General features: G+C 42.9%; 1 protein-coding gene across 2 annotated transcripts in view; it reads left to right on the top strand.

Moving 5' to 3' along the window:
• The window catches only part of ttc39b (tetratricopeptide repeat domain 39B), a 288,093-nt gene that overhangs the window by 17,944 nt on the left and 247,866 nt on the right, over positions 1–22,283 (top strand). For both annotated transcript variants that reach the window (XM_073024732.1, XM_073024722.1), the window contains exon 2: positions 10,784–10,818. In XM_073024732.1, coding sequence (XP_072880833.1) covers positions 10,784–10,818 — 35 coding nt within the window. The remainder of the gene's footprint in view (positions 1–10,783; positions 10,819–22,283) is intronic.

Below are 22,283 nucleotides of genomic sequence, written 5' to 3'. Positions count from 1 at the left end.
GCGAGAGCAGCTATATTTTATTAGGAGTTTGAGGATACTTGGTATGTTGCCAAAGATTACAAATTTCTATAGATGCACCATAGAGGACGTTCTAACTGGTTACATCAGTCTCTGGTATGGAGAGCCCAGTGCATGGCAAAACACTGCAGGAAGTTGTAAACTCAGCCAGCTCCATCTTGGGCACTGTCCTCCTCAGCATCCAGCACACCTTCAAAAAGACTGCATCCATTATTAAGGACCAACATCACTCAGGACATACCCTTTTCTCATTGCTACCATCAAAAGGAGGTATAGGAACCTGAAGACATACATTCAAGGTTTCAAGAAAATCTTCTTTCCATCTGCCATTGGATTTCTAAAGGACAATGAACCTATGAACACATTTTCCCTCTCTTTTTGACTGCTTCGTTTATATAAATGCCACAACATGTGCCAGTGATATTGAACCTGATTCTGATACAGATGTAATTTAAACACAATTCATTTATTTTTTGTGATACACATCTAAATCTAGATAATATTCTTAAAACTCATAGATGATTTATATCTTATAAATTATTTCCAAATTACAAATGATTTATAAAACACAAATGACTTCCAAAGCACAGGCATAATTCCTTTAAGCTACAAACACATATCAACCTATTGCATATGAATGCATCATCTGTCATAGAAATCAAAGGCAGAGGAATGTATCCTAATTTACCCTGTCTTTCTGACATTTTTCTTGATGTTTTTGACCATTCTTATCAAGCCTGACTGCTCTCTTACATTTACTCTTTTTTTTGCTACTTGAGTGATTTCATACACATGTGATTTCCCCCCCCCCCCCAGATATCTTTTTACCCTAATGATCTAAGAGCTTCTGGGGACAATTAATACAGTAAATGCTAACTCTCTAAGTACATGAACCTTCCAACTATTAATAGATCAGCTATTTGATGTGCTAGGTGATATTATCAATCTGGTCTGCAAGCTTCCTTGAACTAGATAACTTAGCCAGTGTTGTCTAAGTCAATTAACATAACCCCACTGTCTTGTACTACATCTCTTGAGCAATCAGCCCTGTGCTGTGGGTGAGCATCTTGTGCTCTATAGATCATGCTGTTTGTTTGCAAACTTGTCCTTATAACTTATGACTAATTATTGCTTGCCATTTACATTAAGAACTGAAGAGTGGAAATTTAAGTTACTCAAAAACAACTCTGAATGTGTTAGCTGCTATGTATGTTAGAAAGCTGAGCTTGGCAAAAAGACCATTCGCCCTGGACAGTGAAATCTGTCACAAGATCATTGTGTGAAATATTAATCCAACCACTGAAGTATTGTTAACACATTACACCTCATGACACTTTCTTTAAAACCTGGACATTTTTATTAACTCATGTTTAGCAATGGGCACAGTAGGTTAGTTGAACTGTGGAGATGCCTTGACCTTTCCCCTCTTCTTCCTCCCTTTGATAGAAGGCAGAACTTATGCTGATTCAAGCAATTGGAGTCTTCAAACTGAATTTGTCTGTCTTAGAATGTACCTTTATTAGAATCAGATACCATAATAATTTTTCTCCTGCTCAAAATAGGCTACATATCTCAATTGGGCACTGGATGATTCAATTACTCTCTGAGATACTGAGTGGGGCAAAGAGTTACAACAGCTTTGTAATCCTTTGGACTAAAATTCAGGGTACAGGATGATGATCAGATTGCAGATGCCACATCATTGTTTGTTTGTTATGTGCTGTGTTGTATGACCTGGGTGATCAGGGTCTCATGCCATGATTGTTTTTGGCAAAATTTTGTACAGAAGTGGTTTACCATTGTCTTCTTCTAGGCAGTGTCTTTATAAGATGGGTGACCCCAGCCATTATCAGTAACCTTCAGTGATTGTCTGCCTGGCATTACCAAATATCCATCACCTGCTCCCATGGTTTCACGTGGTCCTGATGGGGTTGTGTGGGAAGAGCGGTAATCAGGTGCTACATCTTGCTCAAGGGTGACCTGCAGGCTAGTGGAGGGAGGAGCACCTTACACCTCCTTTGGTAGAGATGTATCTTCTACTCTGCCACCTATCACTGTACTGCCTGAGAAATAAGCCAATTCAAAGTTCAAAGTAAATTTATTATCAAAGTAAGTATACATTTAGTCGTGACTTTATTTGGTATCTCTTCTATCTAATAAGGTGTTCACTGGGTGTATGTTTGTGGTCTTCTGCTACTGTAGCCCCTCTATTTCAAGGTTCAACATAATGTTGCATTATGCTGTTCTCTACACCGGTGGTATAAAGTGTGAAAATTTGAATTACTGTTGCCTTCATGTCAGCTTGGATTAGTCTGGCTATTCTCCTTTGACCTCTAACATTAATGAGGAGTTTTCGCCCACGAACTGCTGTTCACTGGATGTTTTTTGTTTTTTGCAATGGTCGCCGTAAACTCTAGAGACTGTGGTGCGGGAAAATCCCAAGAGATCAGCATTTTCTCAGATACTCAAACCACTCTATATGGCACCAGTGATTATTCCATGGTAAAGGTTACTTAGATCACATTTCTTCCCCATTCTGATGTTTGGTCTGAATGACAACTGAACTTCTGGACTCTGCGTGCTTTTCTGCATTGAGTAACTGCCACGTGGTTGGCTGGTTAAATATTTGCATTAATGAGCAGGTGTACAGAGAGGTGCCACTGAGGTTTTCTGGAAATGTGGCATTTGTTGCTCTGATCTGGTTGTAGAATGAACTTTAGAAGACAGTTAAGAGCTATCAACACTGAGGAACTGGAGGCACATGTAAATAGGAAAGTAAAGATGAAAATCACTCTTTTAAGGAAAATCAGTGATTTTGTGGAAGTTTGAGGGGACATCATGGCCACTTTTGCACTAATATGATTTTACTTTCTAAATGTTGCACATGAATTCATATTCTCCGACACTGTAGAGAAAATTTGAATTTGTGTTCTATGCAGTAGTTAAGGTGGGTGGCATGGTAATTGGTCACATGGGTATAATTGGGTGGCCAGTCTCGTTGGTCCAGAAGGGCTGGTTATCATGTTGTACCTCAAAAATAATAAAAACCACTAGAAGTCAGGATCATTCTGCTGTCTGCATTCCTCTGTTATGCATTGTAGTTAATGCCAAACTAGGAAATATTTTGGTAAGTCTAGGGAGAACCATACCTGTTAAGCCCATTGTGAGCTAAGATTTTTGCCTTGTGAAGTAAGGACCCAGACATCTAGGCAAAATTTGGAACATAAAACAATACCGGTCAGGAACAAGCCCTTTGGCCCAAGGTGTGCTAAACTAGTGAAAGATCTAACAAAGCTAGTCCTTTCTGCCTACACAAGGTGCATACCTTTCTATTCACTGCATATTCATGTGCCTCTATCACTTTGCTTCCAGCACTATCCCTGCCATTCCATTCTAGGCAAATAACTAAAGAAAAAGTACCCTTGCATCTCTCGCCTTAAGTGCATGCTGTCTCATATTCCCGGGAAAATGACACCACCTGTCTATCTCTGCCACTCTTCTATAAATGATCTGTTGCTCAGCATTTTTGTTGCACCGCAATAGAGTGATTTGCTGCTACCCCTGGTTAGCAGTGCTACTCCCACTCCTCTTTTACCCCCTCCCCATCCTTTTTGAAACATCTGAACCCCAGAGCATCCAGTAGTCATTCCTTGTGACAGCCAAGTCTCTGTAATGGCCATAATGTTATAGTTTTATATTTTAAGTTCATCACCCTGATACCCCGTGCATTAAAATAGTCACACTTCAACCTATTCCATTCATTGCAATCTTGCCGTTTCAACCACCTATCCTTTGCTGTCTTTTACCAGCTGCATCTACCTGTATGCCAGCTGCCCCATCCTCTGCCCCCCTCTGACCCTCCTCCTCCCCTGCCTCGCTAGTTTAAACCCTCCCCAATAAACCTGCCCACAAGAATATTGGTCCGCCTTAAATTTAGGCATAACCTTCAGGTCATACCTTCCCTAGAAGGGATCCTAAAGATCCAAATATCTGAAACCCTGCCCCCTGAACCAATTCCTCAGCCACACATCCATCTGCCAAATCATCTTATTCTTACCCTCACTCTTGAGGTCCTGCTCTGCAGCTTTCTACCTAGCTCCCAATATTCTCTCTTCAGGACTTCATCCCTTTTCCTGCCTAAGTCATTGGTACTAAAATGCACTATTACTGGTCACCCTCTAGAATGAGGGTTAGCAATCTGGGGTCCATAGACTCCTCAGTTAATGATACGGGTCTATGCTTTAGAATGGTGTGGACTTGATTTTAGTCATACCTGACAATGGCACCTGGGAAGCAACATGTCACCCAGAAGTCTCTTGCACATCCAGAAGTCTCTTGCACATCCAGAGAATCTCCTCTCAGCTCCTCCATCACCAAAGCACTCCTTCCCTTTTCTCTTCTGAGCCACATACCTAGACTCAATGCCAGAGACCTGGTTGTTGCAGCTTCACCTTGTAGATTGTTTCCACCACCCCCCCAACAGTATCCAATGGGGTACACCCATTATTGAGAGGGATGTCCACAGGGGTACTCTACTTTCCAGCTCCTGACAGACACTTAGCTATCTGCCTTCTGCAACTTAGGGTGATTACTTCCCTGTAGCTCTTATCTAATGCAACCTTGTTCTCCCATACGAGCTTTAGGTAACCCAGCTGCAGTACCTTATTGGGTCTGCAAGGAGCTGCAGTTGGATGTCTTCACATGGATGTAGTTATCAGGGAGACTGCAAGTCTCCCAGAACTCCCACATCTGACAGGAAGAACATTCCACTGACTCTAGATTTATTCTTATCGCGAGGTGCTAATAGGCAAAAAAGAACTTTACTGGAAACTAACCTTAGCCTTTGCCCCTCCTTGCCAAAACCTCAAGCTCCCCGTTCTAACACTGGCACAATAACTACTCCCACAATGGTCACTCACTTGAACCTCACTTGTTTTTATAGTCCTTTGCCTAGTGCCAAATAAACTGCAATATCAAGCCCACTGAAAAGTTTTGAAAGGCTCCACTTGCTATTTAAATCTTACACTCATTCATCTCAGATAAGTGACTGCTTGTGATATCTCAAGCTGACCAAAAGTTTTCAAAAGGCCCACTTTTAAAAAGCCTAATTTTGTGTTGACCTTTGATTGCTGTTGCATTTTGGACCTCTCATTTTGGTTATGTTTTAAATGCTACTCACAAAAATTACATGCAGTCTTCAAAATATTGTTACTGGAAATCCTTATTCAATTGTTCTTTGCTAATTTCTATCTAGACTTTGGCCTTGGTCTTGGTATATGATCGGACTACATTTGCACTTGATTTTGAGTTGAATGGAGCAATTCTATGCTGCTTAATAAAGTATTTGTTCTGAACCATAAGTTCAGAAGCATGGCCAGTGTAACTTTAGACAAAAGTCCTTGACCACTACAAATCTGATGTGTCTGTGGAAGGTATTAAAATTATGTAATGAAATCTACCCAGGGAATTGTATGTGAGTGTCAGGTTTAGTTGCTTTTACTAGAATGAAACGTCTATTGTTCTCAGGATTGAAAGGATTAAAAGGAGATTGAATATGAATTCAGTTATTAAGAGTTTTGATGGCATAAGTGATGAGCAACTAGTTAAGAGGGATATATCGCAAGTGGTGATTTAAGATAAGTGTCGAGAGAACTGAAGGGGAGATGGGGTATTTTTAAACATAACCAGTTTTTATTGTCAGCAATGCCTTGTCTAAAAGAATAATGGAAGCAAACTTAAAGAGGAGATATATCTGAATAGGAAAATTTGCAGTGCCACGGGGAAGGGGCTAGGTAGTGGGGCTGAATGGATAGCTCTTTGAAAAGAGCTGGCCTGAGCACAATATGCTCCTATGTTCTGCAATTCAAAAATAAGAGTTGATGTAGCAAATGCAAATCTTATTATTTCCCTTTATTGATCATTGAAATTGATGACAACTTGCTTATAGATTACTTATGATAGCAATATAACTAAGGAATTCCTGAAGCCTTTATAAAATTGAATGTTGTCCACATGGACTCTAGGTTCCCTCAGATAAATATTTCAAAATTAATGGATTTTAAATGTTGAATATTTTTTCCCAAATCTTATGATACTTTAGTGATAATACAGAGTAATTAGGGCTTCCTGAAAGTGGCTTTGCAGGTTTGTAGGGTGAACACACATGGCATGCTTGCCCTTATGATTCATGACATTGAGTTCACAAGTCAGCAAGCTACATTGCAACTTTAAAACTCTGATTAGGCCGTATCGGAAGCATTTCAGTCAGACCTGTTGTTTTATAGGAATAACACAGAGGCTTTGGAGAGGCTACAAAACTTTCCGTTTTTTTTCCAAGTGATGAAGCTACTGAAAGGTATTTATAATAGTACATTCTTTTGTGAGTCATTTACATATTTTCATTAACACAAAGGTCCCAGCACAGATCACTGTGTTACTCTGACTGAAGCATAAAGTATTTCCAGTCAGAAAACTACCCATCTTCCATTACTCTCCTCCTCCTCTCACCAAACCAATCTTCAATGCATTTCACCAACGTGCCTTATGCTATAACCACCTGGACTAGCCTACCAGAGGAACCTCGTCAAAAGCCTTATGAGTCAACTACTACGTCATATCAACCAATCTCTAATCGTGCCACGAGTTCATCCACCTTATTTCAAATGCTACACACATTTAAATACAGCACGTTCACCCTTTTGAATTTTGCTTCTGTGGTACAATTTAACTCTTTGCAAGTCTGAATTTGTACCCAGTCATTGGCTTGTACTTCATTACATACATGTTACACCCATCATCTACTTGTAAACCTGCTGACTCAACATCAGCTCTATCATACTGGTTCCTAATCCATGTTCAATCTGTCTTGGTCACTCAATATTAACTTAATATTAGCAGACAACATCTGTTTGGTCCAACATTCACTTCTGGAGCATCTGGACAGTAAAGACATCTATGTTAGACTGTTGTTTATTAACTCTAGTTTCACCTTTAATATCATAATTTCAAACAAACTGATCTCCAAACTCCAATACCTAGGGCTTAGTATTTCACTCTGCAACTGGTCCTTGACTTCCTGATCAATAGACTGCAATCATAAGGATAGGCCCCAACACCTCTGCCTGATTCTCCTCAGCACTGGTACCCCAGTAGGCTGAGTTCTCAGCTTCCTGCGTGGCATCATTTTGCTGTAACTCTATCTACAAGTTTAGAGATGATACCACTGTGGTGAACCACATCTCACATAATAAACAGAAAGCCAGGCAAAGGAGAGTCAATAGATGTTTACTTAGAATTTCAGAAGGCCTTTGACATGCTGCACTCATAAGGCTGCTAATGAAGGTAAAAGCATTTGGTATTACAGGAAAATGCTAGCAGGGATAGAAGATTGGCTGACTGGCAGGAGGCAGCGTGGGAATAAAGGGGAACATTTCTGGTTGGCTGCGGGCGACAAGTGGTGTTCCGCAAGGGTTGGTGTTAGGATCTTTTCTTTTTCATGTTATATGTCAATGATCTGGATGATGGAATTGATGGCTTTGTGGACAAGTTTGTGGATGATACGAAGATAGGCGGAAATCCAAGTAGTTTTGAGGATGCAGAGAGTTTGCAGAAGGACTTAGGCGGTGTAGGAGAAAGGGAAAAGCAGTGGTAAATGGAATACAGTGTAGGCAATACATGGTAATGCACTTGGTAGAAGGAATAAAGTAAGACTTTTCTAAATGGAGAGCAAATTCAGAAATCAGAGCTGCAAAGGATCTTGTGAGTCCTTGCACAGGACCCCTAAAGATTATCTTGCAGGTTGAGTTAGTGGTCGAAGGCAAATGGAACATTAACATTAATTTTGAGAGGACTAGAATATAAAAGCAAGGATGTAATACAGGGTACTGAGGCTTTATAAGGCATTGGTACGACTGCACGGAGCATTGAGAGAAGATTTGGGCCTCTTTTGCTGGCATTGGAGAGGATCCAGAGGAGCTTCATGAGAATAATCATGGGAATGAAAGGGTTAATGTAGGAGAAACATTTAATAGCTCCAGGCCTATCAAATTTACTGGACTTTAGAAGAATGAGGGTGGGATCTCATTGAAATATTGAATGAATTGGACAGATTGGACAAGGAGAGAATGTTTGCTATTGTGGGGTGCCTAGGATCAGAAGGCACAGCCTCAGAATGCAAGCATGTCATATAGAACAGAGATAAGAAGGATTTTTCTTTTAGCCAGAGGCTGGTGAATCTGTGGAATTCATTGCCACAGACATCTGTGGAAGCCAGGTCATTGGGTATATTTAAAGCAGAGGCTTATAGGTTGTTTGATCACTAAGGGTGTTAAAAATTACATGGGGAAGTTAGAAGAATGGGGTTAAAAGGATAATAAATCAGTCATGATAGAATGGCAGAGCAGATTCAATGGCCTAATCTGTTCCTGTGTTTTATAGTCTTGTTGTCTTAATAGGCTGTCCAGTTGCAGTCGTACTGACGACATGGCTGAGGAAGCTCAGCAGTAACTCTCTTCCTCAGGAATATGCTTTGGCATATTCCATTTGATCCTCACCAGTATTTGTCAGTATACCAGGTAGGGTACTATATTTGTCAACTGTTCTGTCTGTGACTGCAAGAAACTGCAGGGAGTTGTGACACTGCTCAGCACATCATGGAAACCAGTCTCCCCTCCATGGACTCTGCCTCAGTAAAGCAGTCAGCAGAATCAAAGACACCACAACCCTGGCCATTCCAACTTCTCCACAATCCCACTGGGCAGAGGGTACAAAGACCACCACATTCAAGGATAGTGTCTGTGCCAATATTATCAGACTATTGAATGGTTCCTGGTATGTTACGGTGGACTCTGGATCTAACCAGTCTACCTGGTTATGACTACATCTTATCCCTACTGCACTGCACTTTCACTGTAAACATGACCCTTTTATTGGTTTACCTCAATGCACTGCTGTAAGGAATTGATATGTATGAACAGTACCTAAGACAAGATTTTCACTCTACTCTGGGACATGGGACAATAGCAAACCAATTCAGAGTGGATGGAAACACAAAATGCTGGCAGAACTCAGCAGGCAGAACCTTCATCAGGGTTTCAGCCCGAAACATCGTCACTACCTCCTCCCATAGATGCTGTCTGGCCTGCTGAGTTCTGCCAGCATTTTGTGTTTTTATTTATTTCCAGCATCTGCAGATTCACTCGTGTTGTCAGAGTGGATGGGCTTGTTTCTGTGCTGTCTCTATGACAGGCTAACTTTAACCACTCTCTCCACTGCAACCACAAAACAGCAGTAAAAAAAGAGGCTGGTATGAAGTCAAGGGATAACACAGGAGAGAGTGGACAAGTCCTCAGTGCCACTGGCTGTAGTTGTTGGTGCCATCTAGCCGTGGACTCATTCATTGCAGAGACTGTAGCGTAAATACTAAGATCCAGCAATGATGTGTGAAATTGGAAAGAATTAAAAACTCAGGCAGGCAGGCGGCTGCAGATAACTGCACATTGACATCCTAGTTGGGACCTTTGTACTTTTGTCACATCACTCCTTGTTTATGAGGAGTTGAAAACAAAGGTTGTAGTTTGCATATTATTGCTGCAGGTTGATGTTGTCATCATAATACAGGAAAGGTGAATCTCTCCAGAGCAATGTTTCATTGTGTGGCATTTCAAGAAGAAACAGTTGCTGTTTTGTTAGAACCTGCAAGCAATTCATGCAAGACATAGGAGCAGAATTACACCACTCGGCTCATTAAGTCTGCTCCGCCATTTCATCATGGCTGATTCATTATCCGTCTCAACCCTTCGCCTGCCTTCTTCCCATAACCTTTGATATCCTGACTAATCAAGGACCTATCAGCCTCAGCTTTAAATATACTCAATGGCTTGGCCTCCACAGCTGTCCGTGGCAATGAAAATGGTACTTCCCTACACAATTTTCCATCTACCATATCTATGCTTGTTTTCCCAATCTATGTCCATCTGCAAACTCCCTGCTTCCTCAAAACTACCTGTCTCTCCACTTACCTAATTGTAGGCAAGCTTAGCCACAAGGCAGTGAATTCCATCATCTAAATCATTGACATATAATCATTGTTATAACCAGGGGTGGTAGTGTGATGAGCTCCCACTGCCAATTAAATGCCCCTAATGGTGTGCATCTCAAATTGCCTCTGACAACCAAGTCCAGCTCCTGGCCTTCATGTGTGGCTTAGCTACTAAGTCCAGTCGAACCATTTCCACTGACAGGAGAAAGGGCAAAAGTGGGTTAGTGGTACCTTAAAACCAGTCACTTCAGCAGATGGGTAATCAGAGAGACCATTAGGTATCCTACAATCACATATCTTGAAGTATTTCAGTGCCTCGACTACCACCCTGCCTACACTTGTTATACCTTTGGCTCTGACTTCTTAAGGTTAAGTTCCACAATTTACTAAATGACTCCAAAAGACTCAGTACCTATCCCTGTTCTTGCCTGACCACTCTTAACACTGCCCACTCCCACAATGGCCACTCTGCTTAAATATGAATCACTCCTGACAAGACTTGCAGTTTCTGTGCAAAAGAGAACCAATTTCTAGGCTGTAGAGGATGACTGTGACTTAATCTGTAGAAGGCACCCTCTTTCAAAAATCAGAACTAAAATCGTCAATAAATACATAGATAAAATCAACTGTTCCACTAAAAACTGATGTTTCTAATTTGTATACTTTATCACCTTCATTATCTTTATCAGCTTCTAGAGGTAGATTACTGTACTTTTTGTTTTACAGGATTATTATGAAGATGCATATGAAAATATTCCAGTGTAAGTACATGCTACCATATAATTTTAGTAGTAAGTAACTTGGGGCATACGCACAAAAAAGGTTATTTCAATGTTTTTACAAGCACTGCTTGTGGTCTTTCTCAGTGCATCCCTATGATTTATCAATTAATTCATTTTAATACTTTGCATGACACTATAATATGTTATCTGTTTAGTAATAAAGAACACTATGGGGGGGGGGAAGTGTCTGCTCCTTGATAAATCTGTACATGTAATACCCTTTATGTTATTAAGATGTCAAGTTTAATGTAATTACCAGATGTTTTGTATTTGAATGTTAGAGAATGCCATGCTACAGTTATTTCACTTTTTACTTTTTGTATGAAACCAGCAACTGTTGAGGATTGGGTGGTTATAATTCATCAGAAGAGAAAAGAAGGAAGGCTATCCTTTTAGACTTTTGGCAAAATCAGATGTCTCACAATGATTTACAATTGATGAAATACTTTTCAAGTGTAGCCATTATTATAGGAAATGTAGCAAATAGTTTTTCTCGGACTAAGATCCACAATAAAGTATTAAATTATAATTACCTTTGGTATAAATCCAAACAAACTTGTGTCCAAACTCCAAGACCTAGTACTTGGTGTCTAGCTCTGCCACCAGTTCTGTGACCAGATTCAGTTCTAGCCCCATTTACAAGGCCACACTGGGTTGGATCTCAAATAGTGAAGAGTCAGCGTACAGAAAAACAGAAAACCTAGCGATGTGGTGTGAGGTCAAACACTTCCCCTCGATTCAGCAAAACAAAAGACAGGATCATTGACTTCAGGATGGAGGGTGGAGTACATTATCCTATCTACATCAGTGGTGCTGAGGTAGAGATGGGTGAGAGTTTCATGTTCCTTGGTGTAAGTATCACCAATAACTTGGTCAAGAGAGCACATTAGTGTCTCTACTTCCTCAAAATGCTAAGGAAATCCAGTGTGTCCAAATGGCCCTGATCAATTTCTGGACATTCACCATAGAGAGCATCCTATCCAGATGCATCATTGTTTGGTATGGCTATTGCTTTACTCAAGGCAGCAAGAAATTGCAGAGAGTTGTGAACACTTTCTGCTGGACAGAGTCAGAGTTAGAGTGGGGAACTGGCTCAAGAGGCTCAGCAAGGAGACATAGAGGCCAGGATGAGCTTTATGTGAAGTTTCTCTTCCTTTATTTATAGAATGGGCTCCAGAGCAGTGGTGTGCTCCTCATGCAAGATGTGGAAGCTCTGGGAGTCCTCGAATCTCCATGATTGATAAATCTGTGAAAAGTGCATCTGTGTGCTGTTCCTTATGGACTGTGTTAGAAGCTGGCTCATTTGGGTGACATTTAGGAGCTATGGAGCATTAGTCACCCAAAGTTGCAGCAGGCAGGTAGCTAGGTGGAAGGAAATAGGCAGCTCGTGCAGAGAACCCCTGTAGCCATTCCCCTGAACAGAAGGTATACCACTTTGGATACTGTTGTGTGTGTGTGTGTGTTGGGGGAGGGGTGTCACCTACCAGGGTTCTGGGATTGAGTCTGGATCTATGGCTCAGAAGGGAAGAGTGGGGGAAGAAGAGGAGAGCAGAGTGTTAGGGGATTCAATAGTTAGGGAAACAGAGAGGAGGTTTTGTGGGCATGAAAGAGGCTCCCACATAGCATGCTGTCTCCCAGTTGCCAGGGTTTGGGTTTGGGTCCACAGCATTTTTAAGAGAGATCTTGTTGATCATAGTGATAACTATGACAGGGTAGGAAAAGGGATGAGGTCCTGAAGAGAGAATGCAGGGAGATTGGCAGGAAGCAGAAAAGCAGGAACTCAAGGCCAATCATCTCTGTATTGCTACTGATGTCACACACCAGTGAGGGTAAGATTAGAATGATAAAGGCAGTTAGTTATTTACCTGAAAGTATTCTACGAACTCCCCTAGTAGCAACTGAAATAGAATCACTGAGATCAGGATGCAGATTTTGGAAGGGTTATTGTGATGGACTACTTCAACATTCCTAGTATTGACTGGCACCTCCTTACTGCAAAAGATTTGGATGAAGTGGAATTTGTTACATGTTACCAGGAAGGATTCGTGACACAATATATACACGTCAACTTGAGGAGAGGCCATACTGGATAGTATGGATGGCCATACAAGGCAATGGAGCTGATCAGGTGATAGATCTCTGGGAGGTGAGCATTTCAGAGACAGTGACCACAATTACTTGATCTTTACCATAGCTTTGGAGAGGAATAGGAGCAGATGGTATGTAACTGGGGGAGGGGAAATTATGATGCTATTAGTGCTATTTGGCTGGCGGCTGGTGTAGTGGCATCAGCATTGGACTTCGAGGTGAATGGTTCCAAGTTTGAATCTGCCCAGCTCTTTGTATGCTTTCAATCTGTACTAGGTTGAGCATCAAGCTTGCAACTCAGCCTAATAAAAAACAGACAAATGCTAAAGAAATGGCAAGGTTGCTACCTGTTGCGCCACAAGGTGCGGAAAGGAACAACAAATTAGTGCTATGAGGCAGGAACTTGGGAATGTAAATTGGGAAATGTACAATATAAAGTGGAAGTTGTTTATGGAGCACTTGCATGGGGTCCCAGATAGGTTTGTGCTGTTGAAGCAGGGAAACAATAATTGGTAAAGGAGACATTTGCAAGAGATGATGAACATCTAGTCAAGAGGAAGAAAGGGGCATACTTAAGATTTAGGAAGGAAGGGTCTAACAGGACTCTAGAAAGTTACACGGTAGCCAGGAAGAAGCTTAAGAATTGACTTATAAGAACTAGAAAAGGACATAAGCAGGCTTTGGTGAGTAGGATGAGGAAAATCATAAGGTGTTCTATATGGATGTGAAGAACAGAAGGATTTCTATGGTGCAGGTATGACCAGTCATGGATAGAAGAGGAAACATTTCCCTGGAGTCAGAGGAGGTGGGGGGAGGTCCTTAATGAATACTTTAGCCTTCACCAGTGAGAGGCATCGTGAATCATTGTGAGGACAGCATAAACAAGCTGACATGCTGATTTGTTGGAATTAAGAAAGAGGATGTGCTGGAATTTTGGAAAAACATTAGGATAGATAAGTCCCTGGGGCCAGACGGGATATATTTCAGGTTACTGCAGAAAGCAAGAGAAGAGATTACTGTGCCTCTGGTGATGACCTTTGCATCCTCACTGACGACAGGAGTACTAGCAGTGGTGGACAAATTATTAGAGAGGATCCTTAAAGACAGGATTTAGAAAGATTTTGGAGAAGTTTGGCTTTGTGAGGAGCAAGTCACGCCTTGAGCCTTTGAGGATGTGACAAAGCACATTGATGATAGAGCAATGGATGTGGTATACAGTATGTGGATTATAATTAGGAGTTTGATAAGGCAGGCTCATTCAGAGACAGGAGGCACAGGATCCTGGGAAACTCGGTTGCAGTAAGCTGGTTTTATTCTGCCTGGAGGTTATTTTATCTTATTTTATTCAGAGATACAGCATGGAACAAGCCCTTCTGACCCAATGAAACTTGGTGCCCAGCAACCCACTATTGAACACTAGCCCAATCACAGGACAATTTACAATGACCAATTAACCTACTGACCAATATGTCTTAGGACTGTGGGAGGAGACTGGAGCACTGGGGGAAGCCCATGCATGCACGGAAAGGATGTACAACCTTCCTTACAGAGAACGCCGGAACTGAACTCCCCAGTCCGATGATCTAAACTGTAAAAGCTTTGCACTAACTGCTACGTTACCGTGGTGCCTCTGTATTGATGACCAGTGGTGCTCTGCAGGGATCATTGTGATTTGAGTTAAGGAAGTGGAAGGATGGGTTAGTAAGTTTGCAGATGACATGAAGATTGGTGGTTGCCATGCAGAGTGTAGAAGGCTGTCAAGAGATGCAGAGCTGGGCTGAGAGTGGCAGATGGAGTTCAATCTGGAAAAGTATGAAGTGATTCACTTTGGAATGTTGAAGCTGAAGGCAGAGTACAGGGTTAATGACAGGAGGCTTAGCAGTGGAGTAACAGAGGGATCTTGAGGTCCACAGCCAGACATCCCTCAAAGTTACCGCTTAAGTTGATAGGATTATTAAAGCATATTACTTAAACTGATAACACCAAGGAATGTAAATTTGCTGACCCTCTCCACTTCTGATCCTCTGATGAGAACTGGCTCATGGACCTCTGGTTTCCTCCTCCTGAAGTCAATAATCAGCTCCTTGATCTTGCTGACATTGGGTAAGAAATTATTGTTGTGGCACTACTCAGCCAGATTTTCAACCTCCCTTTTATGTACTGATCACCACCTATCTCATCACCACCTTTGTTTCAGCCTATGACACTAGTGTCAACAGCAAACTTGAATATGACACTGCAGCTGTGTTTAGCTACACAGTCATAGGTGTAAAGCAGGAAGAGCAGAGGGCTAAGCACACAGGCTTGTGGTGCTCCTATGCTCATAGAGACTGTGGAGGAGATATTGTCAATCCGAACTGACTGGGTCTTCAAGTGAGGACATCCAGGGTCTAATTGCAAAAGGAGGTTGTGGTGCCAAGGGCTTGAAGCTTATTGATTAGCTTTGAGAGTATGATAGTATTGAGTGCCAAGCTGTGGTAGATTTAAAAAATCATCTTTACTGTGCTGATGCTTCAGGGTTGAGTGAGGAGCCAATGAGATGAGGTGGCCCCACCTTCCTTATAGGGCCCCTGCCCCGTCCTCTTCAGTCCTGATGAAGGGTCTCAGCCTGAAACGTTGACTGCTTGTTTCCACGGATGCTGCCTGACCTGCTGAGTTCCTCAAGCGTGTTGTACGTGTTGCTTTGACCACAGCATCTGCAGTGTACTTTGTGTTTATCCCAAAGACTACATTGTTCATCTGATAATTCGACATGCTGCAGGCTCTCTCTCTCCTAATAAGAGAGAAAGAGATAACTCCATTTTCCAACAAGTGAGGAGACATAACAAACAACTCGCTAGTTTACGATGTTAAAAGTCCGTTATGGCGCTTTTTTTGAGCTCTGTGCCTGAAGATCACAAGGATCCCGGGTCCCCAGGCACACAGCAGATGTTCCGACTCCCCCAACGACACATGGCTGTCCTGTGGCGACACCGACCCTTGATCCGCTCGTCTCCAGTTCCTCAAGATCCCAGGCTTCTGTATCCGAGCTGAAGTCTTAAGCTGAGCCTTTGGCATGACGAAAAGTGGCCGATTGTGGAACCCCGAGAGCGGGTCCATTCCTGCAAAGAACTGTAGTCAGCGTGTAACTCCAGGTCAGGGTCTTCAAAAGAACTCTGAAAGGGTAAAATAGAGATATTAAAGATGGAAATAGAACAGTTTCTGAAGATGCAAGCAAAGGAGTCACCATGTTCTTCTTAGCCACCAGTATAATTGAAGTCTGCTTGAAGCAGGTGGGTACCACACATTGCTGAAGCAAGAGGTTAATGATCTTAGTGAATACTCCAGCCAGTTGATCAGCACAGGGAAGCTCTTTTGTACTTGGTCTGGGCTGGATGCTATTTGTGGGTTCATCCTCCTGAAGACTGCTCACATGTTGGCCTCAGAGACTGAAATCATAGGATTATTGTGGGCTGCAATAATGGCTGTTCTGTGATTTGATGGTGAAAGTGAGGATAGAAGGCATTGAGCTCTTGTGGAAGCGAAGCCCTATTGTTGCAAATGTCGCTTGATACTACTTTATAAGAGGTGATAGCATTTAAGCTCTGTCACAACTGTCGGCATCCTTGGTTAATTCAAGTTTAGTTCAGAATTCCATATACAGACTTTGTACTCTCAAAATACCACTTTTGAAGGCCTCCCACTTAACAAGTACACCTTTGCCAGAAAACAACCTGTCCCAATCCACATGACAGATCCTTCCTGATACCAGCAGTTTCGGCCTTTCTTCAATTTAGAAATGCAACCCGAGGACTTTGCCTACCCTTCTCAAGATTGGAGATTGTTTAATGTCATTTGTTTATCTATTTATTTAGCGATGCACTGCAAAATAGGCCCTTCTGCTCCTTCGAGCCACACCTCCCCCAACAAAACCGATTAATTCTAACGTAATAGTGGGAGAATTTAAAGTGTAAATTGTAAATTGCATTGTAAACGTGAGGTGTGAGGTCAAGGTATGTTCAAGAAGAAGTGGTCGGAGCGAGGTTGAGGCATGGTTGAGCCAAGTCATGGCGTGCAGAGTGGAAAAAAGTCAGAGCGGAGGAATTTTGGGGCTCATCCACCTAAACTGGGATCATAGTTGGATCAATCCAGGTGCAGGGCTGATTTGGAGTGGTTGAGTATGTGCCGGAATGTGGTGGCAGGGTCCTATGGCAGGGAACGTCCCAATGTTTGGACAATTTAAACAGCTGGCTGGATGGATTGAAAAGGCCAAGTGTCAGGGCAGGAAGTGAGGGTCAGACCGGTTCTGCTTGCTACTCTGCGGCGTTTATTCTGCCCTCCGGTGCTGAGGCTGTGGGCCTATTCTGGCTGCTCCGGGCTGTGTGTCCATGAGCTTTGCGACAATTTACCGTGTTGAGCTGAGGCTGTGGGCCTGTTCTGGCTGCTCTGGGCTTTGTGACAATGTACCATGATGAACTGAGGCTGCGGGCCTGTTCTGGCTGCTCTGGGCTTTGTGTCCGTGAGCTTTGTGACAATGTACCGTGATGAACTGAGGCTGCGGGCCTACTCTGGCTGCTCTGGGCTTTGTGTCCGTGAGCTTTGTGACAATGTACCGTGATGAACTGAGGCTGCGGGCCTACTCTGGCTGCTCTGGGCTTTGTGTCCGTGAGCTTTGTGACAATGTACCGTGATGAACTGAGGCTGCGGGCCTACTCTGGCTGCTCTGGGCTTTGTGTCCGTGAGCTTTGTGACAATGTACCATGATGAACTGAGGCTGCGGGCCTACTCTGGCTGCTCTGGGCTTTGTGTCTGTGAGGTTTGCGATTATTTACCGTGTTGTGTGATGAACTGAGGCTGAAGCTGTGGACCTGCTCCAGACTTCGTGTCTATGGACACACTTTAGTTCTGAATCCTGTTGCTTGCTTTCATTATTTGCGTTGCTTTTTTCCTCTCCCTACTCATTGGGTGCTGTTTGTCTTTTTTTTAAAAAAATGGGTTTATTCGGGTTTTTTGTTTAGTGGTTGACTGTAAGGAGACAAATCTCAAAGTTTTATAATTTTTTCATTCTTTTATAATCAAAGTACTTTGAACTTTGACCAGTTCACTTTCCCAGTGTGCTTTGGACTGTGGGAGGAAACGGGGGCACCCAGGAATAACCCATGCATTCCACAGACTGCTTTCAGAATGGCACTGGAATTGAACTCTGAACTTCGGAACCCCCAGAGCTGTAATAGCATGGACCACTGTCCAACAGGGGAAAGAAATAATTGTTACTCTAGGTCCATTGCACTACCAAAAAACACAATAGGATAAAGAATATAATCATAATAATTAAACACTATCTTGAAACTAATGACATTATGATCACTAGTTGCAAAGTGTTTCCTTACACGAACTTCTGCCACTTGCCCTGTCTAATAGGAGATCTAGGATCACACTCTCTCTAGTTGGGCTCTCTGCATTCATCAAAGGAACTTTCCTGAACACATTTGAGAAACCATCTCCCTTTCAGCCCCTTTACGGTGTGGGAGTCCCAGTCAATATGTGGAAAGTTAAAACCACTGTTGTCACAGCCTTATGTTCCTAGCAACAGTCTGTGATCTGTCTACAAAATTTGCTCCACTAATTCCCACTGACTCATCGCCTTCTAACTTGGGCCACAAACTTATCAATCACCCCAATGAGTTATTAACTGATGAGTTATTAACTTCAAACTTTCTGCATAATCACTCAAAGAGTTGACCTGCATGTACATGTAATGAGAGCTGTATAACTCATCTCCTTCTACCTTAGGCCACAAACTTATTGATCACCCCTGCTGTGGACACTTTCTGGAGGTCGAAGATCTGTATGCTTCACGACTGCTGGACTAAGTGTGTAAATGTAGGAGGGGACTATGTTGAAAATAAATGTGCTAGGTTTTCTAAAATTGACTCCTTCTACCTTAGGCCACGAACTTATCAATCACCCCTCGTATAATCCCATTAACATGGTCATCCCTCTCTTATTCCACATTCCACTGATGTAGCCTCAGATGATGAACTCTCCAGTCTGTCCTGGCTGGGCACTGCTGTGACATTTTTCCTGGACAGTAATGTCACACCTTCCCCTTTAATCCCTCCCACTCTTCATGTCTAAAACAACGGAATCCTGGAACACTGGGCTACCAGACCTGCCCCTCCTGTAACCAAGTCTCACTGATGGCTACAATGTCATAATTCCAGGTGTTGATCCATGTCCTGAGCTCATCTGCTTTTCCTACAACACTCCTTGCATTGAAATGTACACAACTCAGAACTTTTGTCCAAACACACTTAACCTTTTGATTCCTGACTTTCCATGTAAGCTTTTCCCCACAACCTCTCCACTATCTGCTCTGTTGTTCTACTTCCCAACACCATGCAACTCTGGTTTAAATACCAACCCCCCCCCCCCTCCCCCTACACACACCAGGATCTGCCTGTGCAGCTCCTTGCTTCCGTGGAAGACAGCCCAATGATTCAAAAATCTTAAGCCCTTCCTCCTGTGCCATCTTTTTAGCTAGGCGTTAAAATTCTATTGTGTTCCCATTTCTGGTCTCAACTGCATGTGGCACGGGTGGTAATCCTGAGATCACAACCCCAGAAGTCCTGTCGTTTAACTTTGCACTAACTAACTCCCTGAACTCACTTTGCAGGACCTTGTCAACCTTCCTACCCGTGCCATTGGTACCGATGTGTTCCACAATCTCTGGCTGCTCACAATTCCACTTCAGAATGCTGTGGGCTCCATCTGAAATGTACCTGATCCTGGCACCTGGGAGACAAAATACCATATGGAAATCTTGTTCTTGTCTACAGAGCTTCCTGTCTGTTCCCCTAACTGTTGAATCCCCTATCAGTACAGATCAGAATCAGAATTAATATCGCTGGCACACATTGTGGAATTAGTTCTTTTCAGTGACAGTACATTGCAATAGATAATAATTAAAACAAATTTAAACTAAAAATTACAATATATGTATATGTAATATATACTTACAATATATGTAAGTTTGTTATAAAAACTATGTAAAATAGTGCAAAAAGAAAGGGAAAAATAGTGAGGTAGTGTTAATGGATTTATTGTCTATCGGGAAGTCTAATGGAGGAGGGGAAGAAGCCGATCCTGAAAGTTGAGTGTGTGTTTTCAGGCCCTGTGAAACCTATTGAATGGTGAAAGGATGTGGAGAGGATGTTTCCAATGGTGGGGAGAGTCTAAGACCAGAGCCTCAGAATAAAGGGGTGTCCTTTTAGAACAAGGTGAGGAGGAATTTCTTTAGCCAGAGAATGGTGAATCTGTGAAATTCTTTGGCACAGGCAGCTGTGGAAGCCAAGTCTTTATGTACATTTAAGGCTGAGGTTGATAGATTCTTGATTGGTCAGAGCATGAAGGGATACAGGGAGAAGGCAGGAGATTGGAGCTGAGAGGAAAATTGGATCAGCCATGATGAAATGGCAGAGTAGATTCGATGGGCCAAATGGCCTAATTCTGCTGCTATGTCTCATGGTCTTATCGTCTTATACCTGTCATTGAGGTGAACTGCCATAGGGGGACTGTGCACTGGCTGCCCATCTCCTTTTCTCATCCTGATGGTCACCCGGCTACTGATGTAACTAGTTCCCTGTTTATGTCTGTGTGGTGAACTACATATACCTGTCTGGACACGCCCCCTGCTGACTGCTCCTGTGGCTCCTCCCACTGACCGTGGCTCCTCCCACAGACCCCTGTATAAAGGCGATTGAGGTCTGAGCCCGGCCTCTCTGTCTCCAGGATGTAGTGTGGTGGTCAACCACTGCTTGTTCCTTCTTCCAGTCAATAAAAGCCGATACCTCGCCTTTACGTCTCAGAGAGAGTTATTGATGGTGCATCGGTCTGTCAGTCAGCCTCTTGAATGATCCGGAGTTCATCCAGCTCCAGATCCAATTCCTTAACCTGGTCTGAACGAAGCTGCAGCTAAATGCACTTGCAGGTATAGTTGTATACATGGGAGGTCCCTGCCTTCCTACATTCTGCAAGAGGATCATTCCACTATCCTGCCTGACATTCTCACTGCTCTAACTGGGGGAAAAAGAGAGAAAGAATCTACTTATAGTCTCTGTCTCTTCTTATCTAAGCCTCCACTGCCCCCCTCCCCCAGCTTCCGCTACGCAAGATCCATTATTTCCTGGTGATGTGAGCCATGCAGGATGTCCCTGCTGCCTGTTCACTTCTTTTGAAATCTTTCACCCACTATGCAGAATGTGTTCCTGTTCCTGTTCTGAACTGCACCATCTATGAAAGGCAAATTGGGAAATAAATAGAGTGCTGCAGGTTTGGGTTCTAGAGCTGGTGGTGTAGAAGGTGTTGTAGCAGATGGGGGGAATTTGCTTACTTTCAATTAAGAGGAAGCAGTAGGAGAGGGGAGAATGGTGACTGATGGTTAGTCCCTTTCCTGGCATTCCTTTGAATTTTCATATTCTTTGCCAGCAGGCTCTTACACTTCCCTTACTTTCTTTACCTCCCACTCCTAATTTGTCCCGGTGACAAATTTTTTTTGTCCCGGTGAGGAAGATAAAGAATGGTAGGGTGAAGGAACCATGGGTGACAAGTGAAGTGGAAAATCTAGTCAGGTGGAAGAAGGCAGCATACATGAGGTTTAGGAAGCAAGGATCAGATGGGTCTATTGAGGAATATAGGGTAGCAAGAAAGGAGCTTAAGGGGCTGAGAAGAGCAAGAAGGGGGCATGAGAAGGCCTTGGCAAGTAGGGTAAAGGAAAACCCCAAGGCATTCTTCAATTATGTGAAGAACAAAAGAATGACAGGAGTGAAGGTAGGACCGATTAGAGATAAAGGTGGGAAGATGTGCCTGGAGGCTGTGGAAGTGAGCGAGGTCCTCAATGAATACTTCTCTTCGGTATTCGCCAATGAGAGGGAACTTGATGACAGTAAGGACAATATAAGTGAGGTTGATGTTCTGCAGCATGTTGATATTAAGGGAGAGGAAGTGTTGGGAGTTGTTAAAATACATTAGGACGGATAAGTCCCCAGGGCCTGACGGAATATTCCCTAGGCTGCTCCACGAGGCGAGGGAAGAGATTGCTGAGCCTCTGGCTAGGATCTTTATGTCCTCATTGTCCACGGGAATGGTACCGGAGGATTGCAGGGAGGCGAATATTGTCCCCTTGTTCAAAAAAGGTAGTAGGGATAGTCTGGGTAATTATAGACCAGTGAGCCTTACGTCTGTGGTGGGAAAGCTGTTGGAAAAGATTCTTAGAGATAGGATCTATGGGCATTTAGAAAATCATGGTCTGATCAGGGACAGTCAGCATGGCTTTGTGAAGGGCAGATCATGTCTAACGAGCCTGATTGAGTTCTTTG

The sequence above is a fragment of the Hemitrygon akajei genome, chromosome 2 (assembly GCF_048418815.1).
Source record: "Hemitrygon akajei chromosome 2, sHemAka1.3, whole genome shotgun sequence".
Classification (NCBI taxonomy): Eukaryota; Metazoa; Chordata; class Chondrichthyes; order Myliobatiformes; family Dasyatidae; genus Hemitrygon; species Hemitrygon akajei.
Note: the sequence above shows the minus strand (reverse complement) of the source record. Positions and strands in the feature narration are given on the sequence as shown.